The sequence below is a fragment of the Zeugodacus cucurbitae genome, chromosome 2 (assembly GCF_028554725.1).
Source record: "Zeugodacus cucurbitae isolate PBARC_wt_2022May chromosome 2, idZeuCucr1.2, whole genome shotgun sequence".
Taxonomy (NCBI): domain Eukaryota; kingdom Metazoa; phylum Arthropoda; class Insecta; order Diptera; family Tephritidae; genus Zeugodacus; species Zeugodacus cucurbitae.
Genome location: NC_071667.1, coordinates 52,100,506 through 52,127,636, shown reverse-complemented (window position 1 = coordinate 52,127,636; position 27,131 = coordinate 52,100,506). Strand labels below are relative to the sequence as shown.

General features: G+C 33.0%; 1 protein-coding gene across 10 annotated transcripts in view; it reads right to left on the bottom strand.

The window, feature by feature from the left end:
- Positions 1-27,131, bottom strand: part of LOC105214232 (uncharacterized) — a 75,614-nt gene that overhangs the window by 25,967 nt on the left and 22,516 nt on the right. For 9 of the 10 annotated variants that reach the window (XR_008470977.1, XM_011187539.3, XM_054229442.1 and 6 more), the window contains exon 3: positions 2,579-2,836. Coding sequence is in view for 9 of the 10 variants with exons in the window: in XM_011187539.3 (XP_011185841.1) it covers positions 2,579-2,836 (258 nt within the window). In the remaining variant the exon portion in view is untranslated. The remainder of the gene's footprint in view (positions 1-2,578; positions 2,837-27,131) is intronic. The other variant, XM_011187540.3, reaches the window with a different exon arrangement.

Below are 27,131 nucleotides of genomic sequence, written 5' to 3'. Positions count from 1 at the left end.
GTCAATTTCCGAATAATAGGAAATTGCCATGTTGGAGGAAATATTAATAGAAATATGCTTACTTTTATCATAATAATTTGTATAAATTCTCAAATATACTACTGTTTCGATGGTCTGCATTTTCGCCCTTTTGTTATTAAGCTAATTTCCAAAGCTTAAATAATTTCTATTAAAGAGTGGGCAAGCAATATTAAAATGCATATTAAAAATATATAGGAATATCACGAAAAGTGGTATATTCTTTACCATAAACCAACAGCATGATAATATACATAGAAACAGTGTAACTAATGCATGGAAGAAAATAGAGATCAATAGACATGACTAAAACATAGATATTTTCATTATTTCCAATCTTACTATGAACAAGACAAAAAGTTAACTTCGGCTGTACCGAAGCTAATATACCCTTCACAGGTGCATTTCTTTTAGTAACTATGTGTTTAAGCAAATCTAAAGACGTAAGAAAAAGTAAGTAAAAAAAGAAAAGATTTTACTAATTCTTTTTAGACGGGTTGTTTGCTAGAAACATTAAGGTTATTTAATATAGGAAATAGATCTTTGAACTCACACCAACTTTCGTGAAGATATGTAGTAAAATGCGGGAGTTTTCCATACAAGCCCTTGATTCCGATCGTTTAGTTTGTATGGCAGCTATATGATATAGTGGTCCGATATCGGCAGTTCCGACAAACGAACAGCTTCTTGAAGAGAAAATAATATCTGCAAAATTTGAAAACAATATCTTAAAAACTAAAGGACTAGTTCGTATATATACTGACAGACAGACAGACGGACATGGCTAAATCGACTCAATTCAACATACTGATCATTTATATATATACTTTGTAAGGCCTCCGACGCTTCCTTCTGGGTGTTACAAACTTCGTGACAAACTTAATATACCCTCTGTTCAGGGTATAAATATGGGTTTAAGGGACATAGATCTAGCATATATTTTTACCAAAAACGTGCAAGAAGTTATTCAATGTTGAATAATAAAATTTGTGTCAAGTTAGAACTTCTCAACCTCTATTCGTTATACTCGAAAATCAATGGATTCGATCGATTGGAGTGAGAATACTATGCAAAGTAATTTGTCAAAATTGTATATGAACCTACCCGGTTAACTTAGTTGCTACTTTAAAGTTTCGTCTGCCATGTTATGCAAACAAAAAGGTCAAATTACCACAGACGAAACTTAACACCTGAGCCCATATTTCAAAAGTTGCCATTTGGAGTGAATATAAAAATATGCTTCAGCTAGTCACGGCCACGCCAATTCATGAGGCGTTCATTGAACTTTCCATTTGGTTTACTTTCTTTCTTTAAGGAGTATATTAATCGAATATGAAACTCTAAGGGATGTACGATTCAGTATATGATTCAGTATATAAGGATCTGAGTGTATTTATACAGATGAATGTTTAAAATACTGTTAGTTCTGATATGTGTGTATAGATGAAAGGGATAATATAAGGGGATGCAACGCCTTATTATTTAATTTTTTTGATGAAACTATTGTCCGAGTATTCGAAACAGCAGTTTTTAGAGTATATTGTGAGAGCATTTCTATCTACTAACTTAAACTATTTAACTATTTTTTAACATGCACATATAAATATTTTCTATGAACCATATTAATACTTCTTATTTTTTCGCATATACTAAAGGAATTTCAATGCATTTTTGCTATGTGATCTAACTATGAATACAAATAATTAAACAAAAAACAAAACTTCGCTAGGGCTTTTTATTTTAATTTTTTAATGGTTTAAAAGTCGTGCACATATAATTTCTTTACTTAGGTATTTCTATAGATTTATTATCACTGAACCTGAAAACCTCCTCTATTTAACAAATTCAATTAAAATAAAATTACTTTCTATATCGTTAGTTTAATTTTGTTAGTTTAATTTTGAATTGTCGAAATTTAATCTGGAAATCATTCTTTAAAAATATTTAGCAACATATAGTATAAAATGTTATAAAATCATCGCAATTTCAATTTATCTCTGGTTTTAGCACTCAAATCACGGGGCGATGTACCGAATATATCTAGCATTTTATTGCATTCTAAAGTGAAACTTTTTTAATTCAAATTAGTATTTAAAACACACGCTTGCTTTCCTTTTCAAAGTCTATCAATACCTTATCAAGTAACTAACAACAAAACTAGAAGAATTTAATAAAATCCACGAATTTTGATTGCAGCAACACAAGCAAAACAACAACCAACCAAAATCATCGCCAACATCATCTTCATCATTATCATCAAGGAATCATCGATTGAATTACAAGTATTGCTAATCACAAAAACAAAAACAGCAAAACACAAACACTCACGCCGTTGGACGACGTGAGAACGTGTCGTGAATTTCGCGAAAACAACAAACACACACACACACATTTGCGCATACAAATCGTTGTACAACAACAAACGTCATGTAAACATGGGAGAAACGCAAAAAACACTTCAGAAGAAGTAGAAAAAATTGCAAAAAATAACATGAAATTAGCTTTCAAAGTCAAGTGAGTAAAATTAGTGTGTTAGTATTGGAACAATTGGTTAGCTTACATTGGCACCACTCACGTTGCTGACCAGCACGCCACAGTAATCGGGCGCACCCTGTTTCGCCAACAGATTTATGCTGAAGCCCACCGCGTCGGAGCCGTCGCCCATGGCCATGCAGGCCGCATTGCGGTGATCGCGCGCATGCACGGCACCCGCGTAGGGACCGTTGAATTTCACTTTGATATTCATTGTGCCCGATTTGCATGTGGCCGTTACGCGTGGCGCGAACTCATTTTGTGTTGAGACCTCTTGTGTTGCCACCTGTAAGGAAATAGAAAAAATATTTAATATGAGAAAAATGAAATTATGATTCAGGAAAGTTTTAGCTTAAGGTATAACATTTTAATTTGTATAGAAAATTAAGAACTTAATTTAAGACTTGAAAAATTTTTTGATATTATAATTTTAAGTGAATCATAATTTTCGGAGAAAAACTATATTTAATTCCATAAGGCCTGTCTGATAAATTATAATGTATGTATGATGATTGAAAGATTTTAGTTTCATTAAACCGTAACGACCATAGGAGCTGAGTTTAAAAGAGAGCTATAAGGTTGCCACATGTTTGAAAATTGGAAGTAAGAAAAGCTCATGAGAAAATATTACATACAGAATGGACTTAAGGCGTTTTACAGTTCAAAATATTTTTGAGAAGGGTTGCCACCTAACTAAATACATTTTAATTTAACCAAATCTTCTTTAGTAACATTTAAGATAGCAGAATATGGTTAACAAAGCAAAAATATTGAGCATTTTATGCCTAAGATTGAATCTATTTTGGATAAGAGTTGCCATCTGTTTTACATTTTTGTTGAATATTATTTATAAATTAAATATTAATAATTAAATGTTAATGGCACTAATTTAAATAGGTTGCCACATGTTTGAAATTTATTTATAAAATGATTTCTGTGAAAACAATATATGACTCCTACCGCACGGGTAATTGCGCTCAATTTGGTTTATGAAATAGAGTTATAATAGTTGAATGAATTAAAATGTGTTGAAAGGTTGCCATCTGTTTACTAGTTTTAGTTAAGAAAGTTGTAATGATAGAAAAAACCTAAATATGGGTATGAAAATAGAAAGATTCTTATTTACTGTCTCTCTTTTCATGAAAGAAAGCAACATTTTTGAGAGGAGTTGCCACTTGTTTAATATTTTTTGTAATTAAATTGGAAAATTAAATATTAGGGCTTCAGACTGTTTCTGTTTGAAAACAAATTTTTTCAAAAAAATTTCGAAAAAGGGTTGCCACATATTTAAAATTGTATCTGAACATATTCTAAACGTTGTAGAAGTAATTAATAGTCCCATGAAAACTGTATGATTGTACCAAAGAATCAAAGATATAAACACCACCACATAAATATTTGACTATATATATTGACGCAGTCAATTAAATATATGTATGTACATATGTATGTATGGTAAGTATGTACCACCTACTAGAATATAAATTCCATCAAACATTAACCTCTAAAACTCATTGCTATTTTTTACTCGCACCTAATGAGGCGCCTATTGTCCCACTTTACACCTTTTAGCCACACTTCAAGGCCCAAAGCAATTTTGCTAAATAACAATAACAACAACCGCCTAGAACGAAAGCAATTTGTGTTCATCAACGTAACTTGGAAAAAATTAATCAAACAAATTATGAACAAGCTAATGGGCTGACATTAATCACGGCCTTTACGGCGCGCGCGCAATCACCTCCACACACACACACTTTACGGCGCTTACATACATGCATTCGTACACTCCCAGCCACCTACTTGTGACCTCTTGCTTGATTTAATGAGCACCAAGGCGCACATCAAGCGCAAATAATGGCAGACGTCTACAGCAAAGAGCACAAAGCAAATGTTTGTTTTTAATCATTACCGATTGGGAAGTTCGCTGCATTAACACAATTTCATTGGAAGTTCCTCTAATTAAACAACAATAACAACAAAAACAAAATATGATCAAAAATCAACAGCGAGATAAGTACTAATTGAGGTTAGATAAAAGGTTGTAGGTAAAAATTAAGTGGAAAGTACAAAAAGCACATGTGTTATTAAAAAACTACCGTATCGAAAATTCTTTAGTTGTGTTAAAAGAAAGAAATGAAGTGAAACGAAATTCTACTATTTGAATAGCCAATACGCCGCATGTGTTGGCGCTGCCCACACGCTAATTGTAAATAACTGTACTATGGAGGTTGTGTGCTTGCCGCACAAAAGCTCAGAAGGTTGCCCGTAACGGTAGAACAAAATCAATTAATTTTAGAAATAAGTTTATCGACACCAATAGATGACGTGTACATATACATATACATGTACATATAGACTTGTAAATGTAGCACAAAGAATATTGAAAATTGCTTACTTTATTCGATTAGCCAAGTGAACCAAATTAAAAATTTTCTGTAATTTGTTTTGTGAAAATATTTGTTTTTTGGCCATTTCTTCAGGAATTTATTTATTCGGTCAAACTTGTGACGTTAAAGAAATTAGCGATATCCACTATGTCAAATTTAATGACAAAATTTGTCATTTCATATATTTTTGGCATTTTGTGAATATCCCTTTCGAGCTATATTATTAAATTATTATTTATTTACAAATAAAATTGAAATTGTTTGAATTTCTTTACGAAAATATTGTCATTTTATTTAACACTATCGTCATTGAATTTGACATAATGACAATAGCATATAAAAGTAACCGGATTCATCCTGGTCTTCGAAAAAGGAATTTGCAAGCGTGATAAAAGAGTTAAAATTGGTCATAAGATTTCAATAACATAATAATAATTCTCCAACATATTCTAAAGAAGTGAGTTTTTTTTTAAGAAAGGGCTGCTATATATATTTCTGGCCTAGGCAACACTAAGTGTTGCCAGGTGCAATCTGACATTTCCATTGGAAAGTTTGACATTTTTTAGCATAACATCACTCAGAACGTTTTGTCATTTAATCGTGAATTGTTTTATTTACAGGGAATTAAAAAATTCATCTCGGCCAAAAAATGGAATTAACTCGTGAACATATTCGTGCGAACATTTTTCACTAAAATCTTTGTATGGCTATGAAGCATCATCCTATAGCACTGTGTAAAACTGGTACAACGAATTCAATCGTGGTCGACGCTCGCTCAAAGACGAATTCCGTGAAGGTCGTCCAAAAACAGCCGTTGTGCCAGAAAACATCGATGCCGTACGTGAACTGATAATGCAAGACCGTCATGTAACATACCTTCAGATAGAGGCATGCCTATGCATTTCTCCCACCAGCATACATTCGATAATGCATGAACACCTGGCCGTAAAAAATGTTTGTTTTCGTTGGATCCCGTACAATTTGACAATCGCTAAAAAAAGGGCTCAAAAAAAGTGATTCGAAAATTGGTTTGAGCGCATGCAAAAGTGTATAAATCTTGATGGAGAATATTTTGAAAAACAATAAAACCATTTTCGTTGATAAATATTCCCATTTTCATTATTAGGCCAGAAATATATATAGCAGCCTTTGTATGATAATATGAAAATAGTGGCTAAGCTATTAATGCGTTATTTAGTTATATATATATTGGTCTACAACTTTGCTTCCGCCGTTTTTGTTTTGCAAATTTAAGTTTTTTGTTTTATAAAAACGGTTACAAATGTCGATGAGCCTCAGCCGCACTTTTCTTGGAATTAAAAAAGAAAAGCAAAATTTCCCGCAAATGTCGAGAATTTGGCTCAAAAAGTGACATTTTCAGTTGAGAATAAGTTTGGGATGAAAACAGATCTCTACAAGTATTTTGTTGGGTTAATGTTGACACAATTGTACAAGATCAATATAAAACGATTTAATCGACCAGTGCTTGACGCTAGAAACATCTATTGGAAAACGGCGGAAGCAAAGCCTATACTTAGAATTTCTACAATTATGTTCTTCATGAAATGAAAAGTCTAACTGAGTATCAAGTAAAAAATGTCAAAAATTACAACTTCGAAAAAGGCCTCTTTTGCCTCTGTTTAAAATCACACGTCTAAGAAAACACCTGTATATTTGAATTTATGTACGGCCTGAAAAAAATATATTTACATAGTAAATATAGTTACAATACTTTAGTTATTCTTTCATATGAAAACGGGAGCTAATTTTAAATTCAATTTGAGTTTATGTTACACGATACTTTGGAACTAGTAAAATAGATAAGAGGTATTATTGTTGGATCTTACCAAATAGTTAGACTTTAAGTTAGATATGATCCCGTGATATATTAGCAAATCTATATATATATTGAAAATAAAACAATGTCAAGTTAGTTAGCAGCATATATAACTCAAGATCAAGAACAGATATGATTTTGATGTTTCTCAATTTGTTTGATTTCGTTTATATTCCGAACTGTAGAAAAATTAATAAAATATCGGAACGGATCACTAACAAAAAATTTAATTTGCAAAGGTCTTTATACATTTATGCACATAGAAAATACAAACTTAAACATCAATAAAAAGGGAACAAATTACATCATTTGTCAAATCGATTGATCTCAATCATTACTTTGTTAGGCGATATAAAAATAAATTTCATATGCATTATATTCAAATATTTGTTGTAAGATACTTCCAGTTTTTAAGGAAAGCCACTTTTTATGGATATAAGAGGCCCTGAACAAATATTTTCCTTGATATATATTTCCTGTATACTTGATATTTTATATTTGAATATGGATTAATGTTTTTCCTTGATTCACTTATTCACTTATTGCCTTATATTCTTAGGACTTCGCGTAAGTCATAAGGGCAGAGTGAGTGTCATCAGTATGGCAACATACGGATTATGGGTTATATTACATCCTGGGTGAAATCGTCTTCGACCAATATAAGAATTTTACGAGCACTGCACTGCATATCACATACAATACATTACAATGCCTGACCAGTAAGGCACGTATGTATGTATGTATGTATATATCGTACGCAAAGTCCCTATGCAGATGAAGCAAAAAGTGGCCACGCACGATTCAGGTCAAAAGGCTGCAAAAGTTGAAGTTAATACCTCAGCGCGGCAAGCGTTCTTTAAAAAACCAAAAAGCTTTCCAATGTTAAGAATTACAAAAGTCAACTTAGCAGGAACGGTATGAGCGTAGGGAGTAAAGAGCGTGTTGGATAATTTATTGCCAACACTAATTTTGGCCAACTGCCTGCTGTCGCGACTGCCAAAGCGATAACGCCACCGGCGATGGCGAGCTTGACATTTGCGGCTGTAGCGGTACGCCAAGCCAAGCCAATGCATATCACTGCCAAAACGGTGGACAGACTGTGCCCCAGACGATCGGCAGGTAATTGAATTTGTACTTTTGCGCCGACAAACAAATCGACTAAAAAAAGCTGCGCCACACACACACACACATACCCAGTACCAGGGTTTAAATGCTCCCATTTACATAGCGGTGCTCTTTTGTCTGACCTAAAGCCGCGCGGCGCAAGCGAAGCAACACTTTACTGTTAAGCGAAAGGTGAACGGCGATTGTCGATCGCTTTGGCGCATGCGCAAAACGCTGACCATTTTGGCCATGTGGCAGCGCTTCATTTGATCGGTTTTTTGCATGCCAGCGCGCGTTCTGGCGGCAACTCGCTCGTTGGCAGCCGCTGCAATTGCTTGATTTATTTACCCAAAAGGTTGAGGTTTCTATAGCTTCTATAGCTTCTAGCGCGAACACAGCGTGTGCTTGTACCTACGTAAATTATTGCAAATGTTTGGCAATATTTTATTGTGCGCGGTAGAGTCGTTCGGAAACTGGAGCAAATTGTAGAAATTTGATGAATGTGCAGTTTGTCGCTTTTGTTGGTTTTGTGTTGTTATAATTGAAGCGGGAGCAACATTATTTTTGTTGAAAGAAGTAGGTCGCTCAGAATTGCGACTAATAGATTTCTATTAATCAAAGAATATGTTGCTAAGCACAAATTTCTACTCGATATGATTGATTGTTTGAAAGATTTATAGATTTCATGTATAATTGATTTCGTTTAATAGTTTCTTGAGATTTACTATTAAACTTGAATGATTAAAATGATATTTGAAATCCCGCTTTTTTAAATTTCTACCGTCTGAAATCGTGTATATTTTTAAGACTGATTGGTTAAAGTTGGAGACAAGAATATTTTATTAAAATGTGTTGAAATAATGAAAAAAATTTTAAAAATATTTAAAATTTCACTCTTGGATCGAACAGTGTAACATCTTTTTATGGATTTTCTTTCATAATTTGTATTTCTATAGTTTTTAAAACAGAGTAATCTGATTTGCATCGTGAAATCGGCTGTAAGTTGGTTGTCTGCACTCGCTGAACAATTCCAAATAAATATCACTCAGAACGTTTTGTCATTTAATCGTGAATTGTTTTATTTACAGGGAATTAAAAAATCATCTCGGCCAAAAAATGGAATTAACTCGTGAACATTTTCGTGCGATCACTTTTCACAACTTTCGACATGGATTATCGCGACAAGAGTGCATCGATGAACTAAAATCTTTGTATGGCTATGAAGCACCATCCTATAGCACTGTGAAAAACTGGTACAACGAATTCAATCGTGGCCGACGCTCGCTCAAAGACGAATTCCGTGAAGGTCGTTCAAAAACAGCCATTGTGCCAGAAAACATCGATGCCGTACGTGAACTGATAATGCAAGACCGTCATGTAACATACCTTCAGATAGAGGCATGCCTATGCATTTCTCCCACCAGCATACATTCGATATTGCATAAACAGCTGGCCGTAAAAAAGGTTTGTTCTCGTTGGATCCCGCACAATTTGACAATCGCTCAAAAAAAGGCTCAAAAAAAGGCTCAAAAAAAGTGCTTCGAAAATTGGTTTGAGCGCATGCAAAAGTGTATTAATCTTGATGGAGAATATTTTGAAAAACAATAAAACCATTTTCGTTGATAAATATTCCTATTTTCATTATTATACCAGAAATATATATAGCAGCCCTCGTATATGTCAAATTTTATGACTAGCTAATCTAATTGTTCTGAAAAGTATCCACAATGGAAATTTACAGTTTGCTACCATTTGAATTATTTTACTCACTGTAATGGGAACACTCGTCTATCGAAATTATCAAATTGAATCGTCAATGAAGTGTCATTAAATTTAACATAATATCACTTTGACAGAAAGGATAACCTAATAAGTCTAATAAGGCTTTTTTGAATAAAATAACTAAAGGACTTTTAGGTAAGTCTTCGGAGATGTATTCGTGAAGTATTATATTTATAACAGGATTGGAAGCATATGGGAGCATATAAAGTGTTGCACCCAAAATTTAGGCGTTTAATTTTATTATTTTATTCAATTAAAAATACTGTGGAAAATTATATTGTGGTAACACTGATGTGACTTTTGTTGTTGATATATTTTCGTTGAGTGATTCCGCATGTAATAGATACCAGGAAATTAATGTTTACTGTTTCTAATGTGTAGTCAATTTGATTTAGCAGCATTTCATGGCTTTACTAAAAAAATATTTTTTTTCTGCTGATAATTACTATTGACATTGATCTATAGATCCGTATTTGGGTAAATTTATTCTGCAACACTTAGGTCAGTAAATGTATTTGGTAAAAAATTCGACTTGCATCACGCTTTGCTAATAGCATATTAATAAGAAATTGACAAATTTGACGAATTCAAAAATGAAAATTTGTTATGTGAACGTGACTAATAGCTATTAAGCTTCATAAGCACTAAGCACTGCACTGCAGTTTAACCTTGTGTCTTAAGTGTCTGACAGACCAAAATTCCCATTATACATGAAGAGTACAAGATGCTTGCATTTTAATGCCTTTCATTGGCAAAATATACCAAAAATTGTTGTGAGAAACTACTGCTTAGTTCTTTGATTGATACTCGTTGATTCTTTTTCCCACGGCAAAAGCTGCAATGGTATCATACACACAATGCATATATTCATATAAAGGCAAAAGCAAATAAAGTCAATCAGCTTACAGTTGAAAACATATTTTTCGAGTAGGGTTGCCATATGTTTATATTTTTAGTTCTATAAAATTCATAAAATAAAGGATCCGGTAAACACGGATATTAAATTCAATCAAAGCCAAAATATATTTGTAAAGAGGGTTGCCACCTTAAAACTTTTGGTTTTCAATAAAATGTATAAGAGAAAATATACTGTAAGAGGATTAACGCCAGCTTAGAAATCTTAATTAAATAAAATTGTAAAGCTAAAGCCAAAGGCAAATAAAGTCAATCAGAAAAGAACTTTATTAACAACAACAAGGAGAGCAAATGACCCGATATCCCATTGATTTTATGTTGGTCGTGAGAAAAAATGCCATTAAACTTTGAACTCTCTAAGGATCACAATAAAACTCTATTAAAACATCAATAATGCTTTTAACTACCCCGCCACCGTCTACACCGCCAAGTCAGTCGTATACACGAGCGATCAATTGCCAATCAAATGGAGCGTGTAGTGGCGAACTTTTATTGTCAACAATGCAAAGCAAATAGCCGCTTGTACACAAAATGTTGTTGTTGTTGTTGCTGCTGCTGCTATACAATTGCTCCAATTGTTGTTGCACAAATGTAAGAGCTGCAAATAAAAAGCAAGCGAGCTCAAGTCAGAAAGGAAATTAATGCAAAACTGACAAACAGCAATTGGAAAGACAACAGTTACAACAACAACAACAACAGTACAAAAATAACAACAGAACTGCATACAAATCTGAATTGTGGACCGGAAAAAACTATAAAGCAATATGCAGTCAAATTCAGCTTTCAGCTGTGCCGCACAGCAATGAAAGTAGCACAATCCGCACAGTGACTCTTGCTGGATCGCAGCTGCAACTGCGCAGTGGCGCTAACCCAAAATACGAGTACCTGCTGCCAACTGGTTCGACGTAAAGAACGTGCAACGCATTTGCTCCATGCTTTCCACACTGTCGCTTCGATATGCTCGTAAATTGTTGCTGTAATAGCGACGATTGCACGGCGGTTTGTTGTTGTTGTTGGTGGAACTGGAACGTGGCATGAGTGCCAAGTGCTCCAGTAAAGGAGAGAAGCAACAAAAAAAAATCAGACGAAAAAAAAACAACGAAAACGAAATAAACTATTAGCTGCATGTGCCTCGCATTTGGGAGTGTTTCGTGGACAAGATTTCTGCGCAAAAAAGTCCAAGCGGTAAAAAAATATGAAAGAGTGGTAGCACTGTCGCAGCGGCAAGCGAAGCGAGAATGCATATAACAATAATACGGACGGACAGCAATGAAAGCGGCATGACGCATGCCGCACACACACAGCCAAACACACAAATTGGTTCAGCCCCTTCTTCAACTGGTATCGAGTATCGGAAGACATTTTTAGAAAGTTATTTCTAATATTATGCATTTTAGATCGTACAGCTTCACAATGACAAAGAAGTTTGTGGAAAGAATAAATTTGTTAAATATGCAATTTTTAAGGAGCACCAAAGAAAAGCTGTACAAAGGAACTAGAAAAAAAAAATTGGAAACTTCGTGAGAATATATGAAAGTGAGTTGCCACATGTTTAAAATTTATTATATAATTAAAGTTATTAAGATGAAGTCATTAGAAAGAGAGTTGCCACCTCTTAAATTTTTGTTAGCAATATAATTTTAAATATAAATATAAACGATGCGATTAGCATGAATAGGAAATGTTTTTGTTGAGAAGGGTTGCCACCTGTTAATATTTTTTAAATCAATAAAAAATGTAATTTAAAGGAAATTATAAACATGCAATTAATAATAAATAAGAAAGTGGTCAGATTGAAAAAAGTTTGTAGAAGGTTGCCAGCTGGTTAAATTTTGGATACTGTATAATTTTTAAAATTTTCGATTCAATAATATGAAAGTGTTGGGAAATGCAGATGATTAAAGCGGATATTAAATTAAATTAGCTTAAGAAAGCTAACCATCGAAAATAAATTTTTTAGTGGAGGGTTGCCATCTGTTCAGACTTTTTGATTTAATATAATTATTAAGCCAAATGATGTTATAAACACGGGTATCAAATTTAGTATATTTAACATAGGTTGTAGTTGAGACAATTTTTTTTCCAGAGTGTTGCCAGGTTTTAAAATTTAGCATTCAACAAAATATATAAAAATTTGAATTCAATTAAATTGACAAGTATTACGATGGGATAAACATGGATATCAAATAGAACAGACATTTAAATACAGCATTTTAGAAGGGCTGCCACTTATTTGGAAATGCTATAAATATAGCAACACATCGAAAATTCTTGGCCAATTGGCGTTTAAGTTTATGACTGTTCACATAAGAGTGACTAAGATAAACAAGTCAATGACTATTACTTTAGCAATAATAACAACAAATATCAGCAGCACAGATCGTACAATAATAAAAGCTGCTTAAAGTTACTGCAGAAAAACAATTATTTGAATCACAGCTGCAAAGAACAAATTGAACACATACATATGTATGTATATGCGCACTTCAGCTGCGTTGAGTGGCGATAAAAGCTTCGAGAAATACACCAGCGACACCGAATTGCAAACATTACATGCCCAACAGTTAAGGCGTTGGCGTTGAAATGTCGTCATGACAGTAAAAATTGAAAAGGAAAAACCTCAACTCAACTCACATAACACTAAACTGATAAGCCAATATTTGCGAAATAATTGCCCTGCTACCCTGGCGGAATTTGTGTGCTTTTCAACCATTATCAGAAAATTTCAGTTAAAAAAATATTTATTATATTTTTTAAATAATCAAGTAAACGGTGCGGTTGTGGTTGTTATTGTTGTAATTACAAATTGTATTTTCCTAAATAACCTTCGACTATTCCTTATCCATATTTCCAGCTGGGCATATCGAACTAACCAGCGGCTGAGAGTGACAGAGTTCAATGCGCCGCCCAATGCCATTGAGGGTCGTAATTGGCCAACGCATTGTTGTGTTAAACCGCCCGCACGCTGCCCTTACTTCGTTTAGTCGGCAAATGCAGCAATAAAATGCGAGGTTTTTAAAACTCCGCTGCAACTCAACGCTTGTGCGAATATGAAAATAAAGGCTGGTAGCATGCTTCAACAATATGTTTGTTGTTTCAAATAATTTGTTGTTGTAATATTATAGAACAAACGAGCTTATATTCCCACTACATCATTTTTTTTTGTTGATTTTTAGTTAGCTAACTTGTTTAATTTATATGTAGCGGTATTGAGCATTGGTGTAAAAAATTACAAAAAATAAAAACAAACAAGCTTATATCCGTGAAATATTGCAAAGCCAAGCAATTATTATGTAACACGCTCTAATAACTTTAATGTTACAAATAAATTTTTAAATTTTTTATATTTTTTAGCCTCAGATACCGAACATACAAATGCGCAGTTTTAGTAATATATTAACGGCCATATACATGTAAATTTGTATATATTGTTGTGTGCAAATATGCATGAAAATAAATTTCGTGTAAACAACCGCTGTTAGTTTTGACGTACTTTTTGCCAGCATTTTGCCATGAACTAACGATATGTTACATTACCAGCATGTAGTGGTTTGTTCTGTATTGACACATACCTATATGTTATATATACATATATATGTCTGATTATATCGCACTATTTGCAATGAAAGTGGCATGCATTCGCACGATTTATTCTAATTTAACCTGTTAATATTTATTTTTAATTTTCAAACAACTGAAAACTTTACAATCACTTTTAGTGTCCAGCAGCGCTGTTGAACCTTGAATTAGATATAAAGTAATATAGTTTTAGTTATTATCTAATGGTCCGCTTTAATTAATTAATAAATTCGCATAGACATGCAAGTTTATGCAAGCAAATACAGTTCATTAGGGTGTGCAATTAACGTAACTTTGTGTGGCAATAAATTATACTATTTTGCATATGATACGAGTGTCCGTTAAATAAAAGTGAAAGAATTGTCGTAAAGTGAAGTAACTCATTTATTTAATGCATGCCAGACAGTTTATTTTGCATGAAGCAGGTCGGTGGTTAGTTAGATCAATGTTGAATCCGGTTCAACAGTGAAAAGAGTTATTAGCTAAAAATACCTTTGAGGTATACGCAGCTTAGTCACAACTTTACAAGTTGTTTTTAATCTAATCAGAGTTGACTAAATTACATTTCTCCGAAGTTCGTTGCTTAAGTCTTTTGTTACTGATTACGATTATTTAAAAAGTTACGCCACCTTGAGGTTAACAAAATTTTGTAGCTTAATTTCAAAGTCTATATTCTAACGAGTATTTTGAGATGTATCCGAAAACAATGCCTCAATAATTAGGAAAGTTGTGATGATTAGAAGTCTGCGCCGGGAGAGCGCTGCAATAGTACAATTTTTCTTCTTTACCCGATAACTCAGAAACTATTCAACCGATTCAATTGAAAATTAAAATACATCTTAATAAATAGATTCCCGCGTCGGTTTTTTCGATTGAATAATTTGAAAATTTTTTATCCAATTTTTATACGGTGGCATATAATCAATTTTGAAAGTTCTTACAACTGCGTAAAAATTTGTTTTTTAAGAAACGTCACTCTGTTCAAAATGTATCACTTTTTCAGAAAAACATTATGACATGCCTATCATGTAAACCATCAAGAGGGCTCCGGAAAAATTGATCCACGCCAATGCTTATATCTCTGCCATTTTCAAGTAAAAACAATGTTTTTTAATATCTTGAAAGCATAATGCATATCTTAGCATTAAATTAACAATAGATGCAAAGGAGTCCTACATCAAATAGTTTTATCAAAAAAACTTCCTAAAACCAAAATCTGATTTCTGTCTTATTAAAGAAAAATTGATATATTATAAACAACAGTAAAGACTTGTTAATATTACATAAAAGGAAAAAAAATGAAAATTGTCTAAAATGAAAGCTTTCTAGAGTATAACTTTATGGAAGCTTTTTATCGGTTAACACAATATCGTCCACCTAATCGAGCTCGCAACCTCTCACAAGGTTGTTCAAGATGAAAATCAATGAATTGAGAGCTCAATAATACTATTAATAAATGTGTTTCCATTACTCTAGTATTTTTGTTTTTCGAAGATTCAACTTTGACCTTTAATAGAATATATCATATAAGCTTGACCGAAAACATTTATACCACACTAAAATAAAAAGAAAATTGTGATTACATCCATATTTTTGTTGTTTTTGTAGTAAATGTATATTATAATTAATAATAATGATTCTTTATAAGTAATTTTTCGATATTCGAAGACAAATAATTTGATTTTGGAGGCCGACTTCGAAATCTGAAAAATATATTACTTTTTTATACTCTCGCAACAAATGTTGCTAAAGAGAGTACAGTTGATCTCCTTTTTACACGGTTTTTTTTTGCACCTGTATTTTTTACACGGTGTTTTTGAACACTTCCCAGATACCATTTTTACGCGGTTTTACTTTTTTTACACGGATTTTTTATTTTCATTGTATACTTTTTTGCAATAAAAACAAAATTTCATACGTCAATACGTCACAAATGTATTGCTGTTAATAGAATTCAATAAATTTTAAATTAGATTTAAACTAAAAAATACAAATCTTAGATTCGAAAGCCATTGAAAGGGTTGCAACAATTTCAATACGTAAACAAATAAATGAAGCTGAAAAAAAGAAGACACAGCGATTAATGACGGAACTTTGAAATGTATTATTTTCTTACCATTCCCAGAATAGTTGTTGTTTGTTCCTTCTAACAGTAATATGTACATACATATAATACCAGAAAAGTCTATAACAACAACAACAGTGTAAATTCTCACTGTACGAATAGATAGATTTTCATGTAAAATTAGATCTTTTTTACACGTTTTCTATTTTTTGCACGATTTTTTTCTTAAATTGGTCCCAATAGTGAGTTTTATATAAAAATTTGATGTTTTTTGCACGGTTTTTTTTACACGAGTAATTTGCTGTCTCAGTTAACCGTGCAAAAAGGAGATCAACTGTACAACAACAACAACAACATAACGGTTGTTTGTAACACCCAAAACTAAACTAGTAAGATATAGGGTTATATATACCAAAGTGATCAGGGTGAAGAGTGGAGTTCAAATCCGAATGTCTGTCTGTCCGTCCGTCCGTCTGTGCAAGCTGTAACTTGAGTAAAAATTAAGATATCTTGATGAAACTTGGCACACTTATTTCTTGGCACCATAGGAAGGTTGCTTTCGAAAATGAGCAAAATCGGACCACTGCCACGCCCACAAAATGGCGAAAACCGAAAACACATAAAGTGCCATAACTAAGCCATAAATAAAGCTATGGAAATAAAATTTGGTATGAAGGATCGCACTATGAAGGGGCATATTTGGATGTAAGTTTTTTGGAGAAGTGGGCGAGGCCCGCCCCTACTAAGTTTTTTGTACATATCTCGCAAACCAATAGAGCTATATAAACCAAACTTTCTGCAGCCAGTTTTTTTAGCCACTTCCTAATACAGTCCAAAACTGAAAGAAATCGGATCATAACCACGCCAACCTCCCATACAAAAGTTAGGTTGAAAATTACTAAAAGTGATTTAACTCACTAACGAAAAACGTCAGAAAAACTAAATTTCACATAAGAAATGCAGATGAAAGCTTCACTCAGCTTTTTTTACAAAATGGAAAGTGGGCGTGGCGACGCCCACTTATGGGTCAAAAACCATATCTCAGGAACTACTCGACCGATTTCAATGAAACTTGGGTTGAAAGAGTTTCTTTACAGCGCAATGATATGTTGTGAAAATAGGCGAAATCGGTTCACAACCACGCCTACTTCCTATATACCAGAACTTTGAAGACGATCAGAACCGTTTACTTTACAATATATAAAGTAAACAATAGTGAAGATATCGGTGCAGAACTTTGCACAAATAGTACGTTTATAGTGTGGCAGCCCCATTCTAAAAATCGCCGAAATCGGGCCATAGGTTTTCAAGGCCCCATATATTGAACATGAGAACCTCTGTGCTCCTAACCTAATATTATGGTTTCCAACTTTCAATGGACTTTATACAATACTATATATGACAAATATGTGGGTCAAATTATGTATTATATATTGTTAATAAAGTTAAATAAATAAATTGCGAGAGTATAAAATGTTCGGTTACACCCGAACTTAGCCCTTCCTTACTTGTTTAATATAATTTGTTTTGTGTGTTTATAGTTGATTAGTTTCTTATTATTTTTAATTATACAAAATCTTTATCATAACGCGTGAAAACATTTCCTCAACAAAACCTACATTTTGTTAACGAAACAGCTTTTCCAAAATTTTTCCTGATAAAAATAACTAAAATTTCAGTCATGCAACAGCCACGCATTCATAAATATCTGTATGTAAATAACTCAAATTGTTTTTCTTATACAACTCGGTCAACATCCACACAGACACACACACAGCCACACATGAATGTAGGCAGATCTGTATAAGTGCGGATATTATGCGACAAATCACATAACTGTTCCAAATAGAGTGTAACCAAAATGTCGAATATCTTACATTGGCGGCAACAGCTAACACTACCATATAAAGAAACGGCAACAACAAGAACACCAACAGCATGCTAACGACCAACAAGATTTAACTTAGCTTGGTTTACACAAACACACACACACTCTAAGGTGGCAGAGCTCGTAAATTCCACACAAAAATTATGTGACACTAACGCTGGCTGACACAGTCAGCTCTGAAGCTGCATACATACATACATACATTCATATATACATACATATATATTGTATCCACAGTATGCAACAAGGTGATCAAGCCTGAGATTCGCGGCGCTGCGCCAATTGCTACCAATTTGCAATCAGTGCTGCACAGTTGAACAGATTTGCCACACGGCGGTCAATAAGCTGCTTAGGCGAGCGTTACAATCTGCTTGCCGGCTTTAGCTTGCAACGCCAACGGCAGCAAGCCGCCAGCAATTGGCCAGCGCAGTCGTCGCTATTCCGGGTGTCGAGTCAAAGGCGAACTGACTTATAATATAATTTAGTTGTGAGCCAGTTTCGGCGATAAAGCGCAGTACAAAAATAAAAAAAAATATCAACAACAACAACAATAACAAGTTAACAACTAAAAATGACAACAACAAGTTAGCAGCAATAAAACAGTTACAACTCGCAAAATAAAGCAAAACCCCGTGCGTCAAAAAAGCGAAAACGCGAAATAAAGCGTAAAAATCGCGCATAACGGGCATTCGAGTGCATGCAAAATACAAACACACTCACACATACATACATATCTATGCACAGCTTTCATGCATGTTGACCGCATGCAGTTGGCCACCAGCAGCAGCTCGTGATTGGCAGCATTGTTTGGTGCGCAGCTGCAGCTGTGCGCAATTTTGTCTCAACGAAAAATTAAAAAAAAAAAAACAAAAAAAAACATCAACAACAACATTTATCTCAACTTCATTGCTGTAGATTTGCCGATTGTGTAAATCACTGCGAACACACCTTAAAAAGTTATGTGGCGCGCTGCTTTTGCACCAAAGTACAGTTTAACTGAAAATTAAACAAACGACACAAAAGCTATTAGTTGGTACTTAAAACGAGTCTCTTAACAGTCAGCTCTAGCATTTGAAAAAAAGAAGCAAAAAAAAAAATAATAACAACAACAAAAATGCTGCCGAAAAGTCACACGAAATATTGAAGCGGAAATCGTTTATGTTTCGAACTAATACAACAACGCCCTAAAGCAATTCGAACTCACTTACAGAGATCATTAAAGAAGTGCATGCATATAACGGATATCCATAACGAATTCATTAAGTGTTACAGAACGTGAAACAACAAAAGCGTTTAATACAATATTTGCTGCAGGCGTAGTTCCTTAGAAGTAATTGCCACCGAATGTTGCACCGGAGTTGCTTAATCAATTTATTTGCTAATTATTATTTTTTGGTTTGTGCAAAAGAATAGATACATAAATACTTAATTCTTTAAATCATATTTTTGCTCTTAACTAGTTTTTATGCAACAATATACTATTATATTAAGACAGCACTGAAGTGCAACTAAAATAATATTATATTTATATATTGATTCATTGATTTTCTTGGATATGGGATGAAAAACGGTGACTAAAAGAAACTCTATTACATTCTGTGTAAGCGTTTTTCAATTTCAACGCTCTAGAGAACTCACTGGCTGACATTTTATAAACTTTTTAACGTAAATAATTTTTTAAGTGCACCTCTACAGCTTGCTACTTAGAGTTAGTGATGAGCGATATTGCCATTTTTTAACCACTGTGACTTTATATTGTTATTACCTACGCAAAAGAAAATATTAGAATTTCTACACTATTTTTTTTTAACTATCACATTTTCGTATTTATTAATATAGTATTTATTAATACAATTTAACAATATCCAAAATTTTCCTGCTTTTGTAATCACAATTAACTAATTAATAAATTGTGGGTACATTCAACCGCTTTCGTAATCACCGCACCCAAAATTATCGAAATCGCAACTAAAATTGCTAATGTGATCCAACCAAAATAACTGAACTGCTTTTGCTATAGAGAGCGAATTAGAATCACTGAACTACTATAGGCACTGTGATCGAACTCAAATTATTGAACTGCCATTGTCATTGTAAATCACTGCTATTTACAAAAATTGATATATGCGATATATGAAAAAATCAACAGTAGTGAAATAAAAGCTCATCATACTTATTTACAGTTTGATTAATTTAAAAGTAAAAAAACCTCTGACATCCTACCAAATATTGATCCTCAGCCAGGTTTCGATTAGATTAGTACTATTACTACCAGCATTTGTTTCGGGGTTAAGCCTGCTCTAAGTCACGTTAAAGTTAAGCACACTGAAATTCTTTTAGCACTAAATCTTTTCATTTTTAATATATTTTCTGTTATATATCGATACCTATGTATGTATTTTCTCCAATTCGTTTCTAAATATTTATTGAAGTTTGTTCGCGGACAGGTAACCTGTTGACTTCCCTCTTTGAACAAGCAAACATTTGTATACAAAAGTGGTAGGCATTTTTGGGATGTCTCTTCAAAACAAATATTGCTTGTAGAAATTTAAGACTATCAAGTATGAGATATGTGGGAGTATTTCTACGACTTATTTGAAGAATTTGCATAGCCTTTAGGCTCTTTAAGTTTTTACATAACAATTTTGCGATTTCCGAAAGAATGGAAAAATAAACAAAAAAATATTAGTTTTACAGCCCTATTCTGTGCACTTTACAAATTCAACAAATTTCGAATTTGTAAAAAATTGAAATTTATCAAGCATTATTCATTATTTAGCATTATTCTGTGTCTAAAATAAAAAGCTCTTTTCTTTATATGTTGTTAAGAAGTAAAATGCTCTTGACAAATAAAATATCTCGCTGTGGATAGTTGTGAAAGTGAATTTGTTGTAATGGAGATATTTTACTTTTGTCGTTATTTTTATACAAAGAGGAAAAATATGAACATGTGGATGGCTCGCGTTATTGAGCCGTTTTTATATTAAGAAGTTTATATTTCCCTTTTTTGTAAAAAAAACGAAAATAATGAGGGTAACTTTGACGAAATTGTTTTCTATATATTGCATCCGATTACAGCTTAGCAAATTTTTGCCAATAAAGAACAAAGTTTAGATTTCGTAGTCCCCAATGAACCTTTCTGAAGCTAAACATAACAACCAACTAAATCAAAATTGCATTTCAAATAGTTTTAAATATATTATAAAGGACATATGTATATGTATTATATTATGTAGTATTCTGTGGCTTTGAGGGGGAGCAAAAGACTAGGGGGGGAGTTGGGATGGAAAAGCGAATATATAGCCTCTGTCATTCGATTATCAATCAACCTCATTTATGCGCGGCTCTCCTTGTTTGGTTAGAGAGATTAGCGAGGCTCTGGCGAGCGCGTAAAGGCGGTATAATCTTGTCATCTTTATAGAGTAAATGGGGTTGTAAAATCAGATCAGATCAAATACTTTGCATCGTGCCTGAAAAGCTTCAGTCGATATCTCGACATAAGAATCGGATAGATAGGAAGCCACAATGAAAAAGGCTCGGTTAAAACAAACACTCATCCAAATAACGACCTGCATGAAAAATAGGGCTAGATTCGGAACATGGAATATTTGTGATCTCTCAGAAACTTCACGTCTAGACCAAGAGCAAAGGATTTATTGTGAAATTGAAGTTAAATTATTAACTATTTTGCAACAAATATTGAAATGCATGTGAAAACTTACGTTGTAAAATAATTCAAATAAATTTTTCAATTCAAATCAATATAATTGGACAGAAATCAGCTGTTTCTCTTTACATTTTTTGTTTCCCACACATGTGGGGAAAAGCTATGCGTTCTGAAGCTTTTTACTTTATCAAAATTGTCACAGAATACCAAAAAAATTCTTACACAAAAAAATTCTTATACAATCTGAAAAAATTTTCAATTTTTTTGTTATTTTGACATGTGCACAGAATAGGGCTGTTAGAGTGCTTTAAAAGATACTACAAAAATTATTATTCTTTACATTAAAATTCAAAATCAGTTTTAATTTCTTTTCTTTCATCGTTTACAATTTTAACATTATTGTGCCGAATATATCAAATTCTCATTTGGATATACCGTATAATTATCTATATATGTATGTTTTTCTACGTTACAATTCTCACGGCACTTCTGCAACTCCTTAAATAATCGAGACGCTTAATGTTTGTCAAGTATATTTCCGATAACTATCAATGAGATTATGTGCTCATTGCACACATAATCTTTACCTAATCATGATTAATACTCCCATGTACCCAAATGCGTAATCTTGCCATTTTAATTTTTAATAAGCATTTATTTATACGCTTTGGGATGCAGCGACTGCAGCAGCAACAAAAAACGCATTTTCCCACAACTTTTGAGCGCAAAACGGCCGCCTTTTACTTAATTTCTTTTCTAGTCCTGAAATTAGCCGCCTCACAATGAAAACATTCAAATCATCGCATTCATCAGCAGCCAAAGCAGCCAGCAGTAGCTGTGGGAGCGACGCAGGCGGCGCGTACAAAGTCAACAGAAATGTGCTTAAATATTTATGTTAACCTTAATACTTGAAGTGCAGCGTAAGCATTGTTCATAACAGCCACGCCACAGCGGCAGCACATACAAACACACATACATATGTATATGTATGTATGCGTGTGATCACATGTTTGGGTGCTGAATAAGTGGCGCATCCATTGATGTAGAACACTGCGCCAGCACAAGTGCGACGGCAGCGACAGCGACAGGGCGTATTCTCAGACGCAATGACGTGCTAATTTTACGCTATTTGCTAGTTTACAAACACAGACACTTGTGGATTCATTTAACTCATTGCTTTTCTCGCTCACCCCACTCACCGCTTTGCTATCTATTTTACTTAGCAATTGTTAGCAGCTGTTTACTTGCTGCTTGTGACCACTATGCCCATTGCTTGTTCTTCAACTTTAACTGTTTGTTGTTGCATCATTGCTACTGCTGTTTGTTGATGTTGTTGTTGTTGGTAATTTTACAATGGCAATTATTCTCAATTTTTCTCTAATAACACTTTCAACATTTCCTTCACTTAATCACACACACATCACTCATGACACACACACATATACATATACATTTGTAGACACCAGACTAAGTACATCAAATGCTATGGGTACTCAACTGCCTTCACTCAACTCATTGCTTGGTGATTGAGCAAATGCGGTAATTTTTATTTTCTTATTTTACGCCGCTGGAACGTGTCTAAGATTGCATTGAAATGCTTGTGATTGCGATTGCAGCACGGATACTGTGTGCTGCTCCAGAATGCATTTGCGCATGCGCATTCATCTGCCGGCAATATGTATGTATCATTTGCGCTTCGAGTTGAGCTTAGATTGCATGAAAGTGTGTGGAATTTAAGTTAAAGTGCTCCAGTTGTTGTGTAATGGATCTGCACTATTGCACCTAGATATTTGCAACTGATGCCTTCAATGAGCCGGCACCAAAGGTTCGTGCATAAGTGTCTTATACCATGTAAGATATGGTAGAAAATATCGGTTACGAGTTATCGGAATGTACATCGCATTACATGGTTAAGAATTCTTCCATTTAAATTAATGGAAAAATTTTAGAAGATGAGTGACAGTGTACAAATTAGCTAGTAGGTAATGTTATTCGCGGTTCTTTCGACCTTCTGGCCAATAATAAATAGCTTGATAAGAAATATTCAAAAACGAACATTTCAACGCCATTTATTAAGGTATGTTGCCTCTTTACATAGACTCTGACATTCTTACTAAATTAATTGTTAAAAAGAAATTTTATTTCTTTCAGCTCCTTTAAAGAACAGTTTAACTTTAAAAAGAGAATAATGTATTTCAGATTAAGGTAGAACTAATCTTCTAGCTTTACGTCTTAAAAAGTAAAAAAAAAATTCTGACCATATCTAAATGTCCATATATCTATCATAAATCTTAATGTCCATACTTAATCAGCATCTACAATGCTAATTAGCAACATTTCTGTACCATAGTGATGTGCTATTTTATTCAAAGAATAAATTTAGTTTTAGAATTTTGTTGGTATTTAGTTATAAAGTTTCTTCAGGAAAATGTGAATAAATTAATACAGTCATGTGACAGACAGCAAATAGGCCTTATTCAATTAAGAACACATTTGCAGTCTTGGTTTGACGTTTGCTAAATTTACGTAACTTTTTGTATAATGTTTTCACTATCGAGGTTAAAGTTACTAATTTTAACAATTGTCTTCAGATTTTGTTTTATACAGTTTTCAATTTAATTCTCCCACCACGATCAACGAAACTTAATTTTTGAAACATAATATTAAGTATACAGTATACAAAATGATTTCTTTCGCTGCTTTGAAATGGTATTCATATTATTATTAGTTATTTTCTTCAAAGTGACACTCATCATTTCCTCAATGTTATCAATATATATCTCTATAATTAATTAATTGATAAGTGCATTCCACTAAGAGCGCTTTTTTAATTTAATCATTTTAATCAATTAATTGGAAATAATATTTTAACTTTTTTTAAAAGGAATTAATTATTATTTACTATTCCACGTATAGAACCTGCATGAATAATTGATATAAATTTTATAAAAAAATGGAAAATTAGAAAATTGTTCACTAACTTGCATCTTTAGCTAGTTTTAAAGGGAATTCCATTAATTATGCGGAAAATTCTAATGTAGGGATCTTTGAGTTTGAAGCTCATGTAATTCATTGTTAATTAACGGGGTGTCAATGGCATAGCGAGTGGTGTATTAATGGCTATCGGTAAGATAATTTTAAATCACAGATTACTTCCATATTCTTAGAAATTGGCATGAATTACAAAGTACTATACACTTAGTTTCAAGAGTAGAATATACATACATATATTCTACAATGAACAATGTACATACATAACTTAGTTTTTTGATCTAAAAAAGTAAATCCGGGCCTTCTATAGAAAAGCATGCATTTTTTGACACAATTTCTCAATAATTTTTTCAACAAAAATGTGGAAAAAATATACGTTTAATAAGTTGAAAAGGAAGACCGAAATGATGAATAACCGCAATTGGCCATACTCTTGACAATAAATCCTGCTAAGGACCTATCTGTTTTTAAAGGTCCAGTAAATTTCTCAGTACACTTATATACATTTTTGTTGTTGCTATAAAGACTTCTGAACTCTTCCGTTCTAGAGAATTGAATACAGTTGCTATTAAAAATATACAAAAGTATGCAATTGTGCATTAAACATGAGTGAATTTGTATATACATAAAATAGTAAAAATATACACCGGAATATTCGTATTGTTAAATTTCTAAATCAAAACAAAAACCACACAGAATGGCAAAAGAGAAAGTGTTTAAATTAAAATGTAGAATACCATGACAGCAATGAAAAACAGACCAACGACTTTTACTGCATAGCTAATGCTTGCGGTGCAATCTGGCAAAATAAAGTTTGCTATTTTATGAACACACCTAACTACAGTTATATACATACGAAAGTGTAGGTGGTTTTCAAATATTTATTATAATTTTTGGCGACTTTTGTTTTAAATCTTATAAATCTCTTTCCTTCAATTAGTTTTTCTATATATATTTGAACTAAATTTAGTACACCGATATACAATTTTAATTATATTTGGATGACAACAGCATATTTTTTTCTAAGCGACCCACTACTCCTCCCCACTGTGGCAAATTTTTATTTGTATTCACACGACAACGCCGAAACGAAACAATGCAACCAATCGGATAATGAATGTGCTAAGTGTAACGTAAACGTTACGCCAAATTGAATAGCATAGAATGTAAATGAGAAGCGTAAATAGAAAAAAATAACAAAATGTATGAAGACAAGAGAATAAAGCAAAAAAAGAGAGCACAACAATAGCATAACAAACTGCAGCGAACGCAACAAAACCAAACGATTTACATCCGCATACATACAAACGTACTATATATAGTACATATATATATTTATATTTATATACATAACAGTACATAAAAAAACTGTGTGAAAATCACTTGTGGCATCAACTGGGCAAGCGAAAAATCAAGCCGCACAGCCGTCGCTGGGAGTACGTCGCTACGGTGGTCTGCTGTGTCTGTTTTCAGCCAAAAGAACTTTCACCCGAAACGAGCATAAATTTATTTGTTACACTAATTATGAAAAAACTGTTGTTTCATTTCATCAAATTGTTAATAAATTTTCCGCAACACTGAAACACAATCGCTTTATTCAACTTGATACCTGTGCTTTTTGTGCACTAAGAAAAAGTGCTCGAGAGCAAGAGGGGGATGCAGGCAATAGCGGAATATGCTGGAAATGGGTTAATGTGTGACCAGTTTTGCAAACAAAATTTGTATTTTTCGTATAAAATATTATTGGGAAGATAATAAAAGCATTTGCTTTCACCGACTGTTTTGTTGACTGGTCGTGGGTGATTTTTATTATAAATCATAAAATAATACATCTATGGAAACAATTTGCAACTAAACATGTAAATTTATTGACAGATAGGAAATATTGATATATATATTAAGATACAAAATATATTATATAAACAGGTTATTTTTGGTAATAATAATAAAACGAAATTATGAACAGCGATGTTGTAATTCTAATAATTTAATTAATAATTACTCTTTTGTTATGGCAGGGTAATTTTAAGAATATTAAATTGGAGATAAATGTGTTTCAGTTTCAAAATCAGCAGATTTCTGGACTCGTAAATATCCACATTTAAATCATCACAGCCATTTTAAAATAATGAAATTCACCACGCTTATATTCACCACTTTAAAACTCACCACACATAAATTCACCACACCAAAATTCATGATAACTAATACATTACATTCCTAATTTTGTTTTTAAAATTTTCACATATGTATATACATTTCCAAATGTTCCAATCTTTGAATTGTAGATATTAGTAGATTTAAGCTAAAGGCTAGTTTTCAAAACAATACTTGCACAATTTAACTGAAACTATAATTTAGTA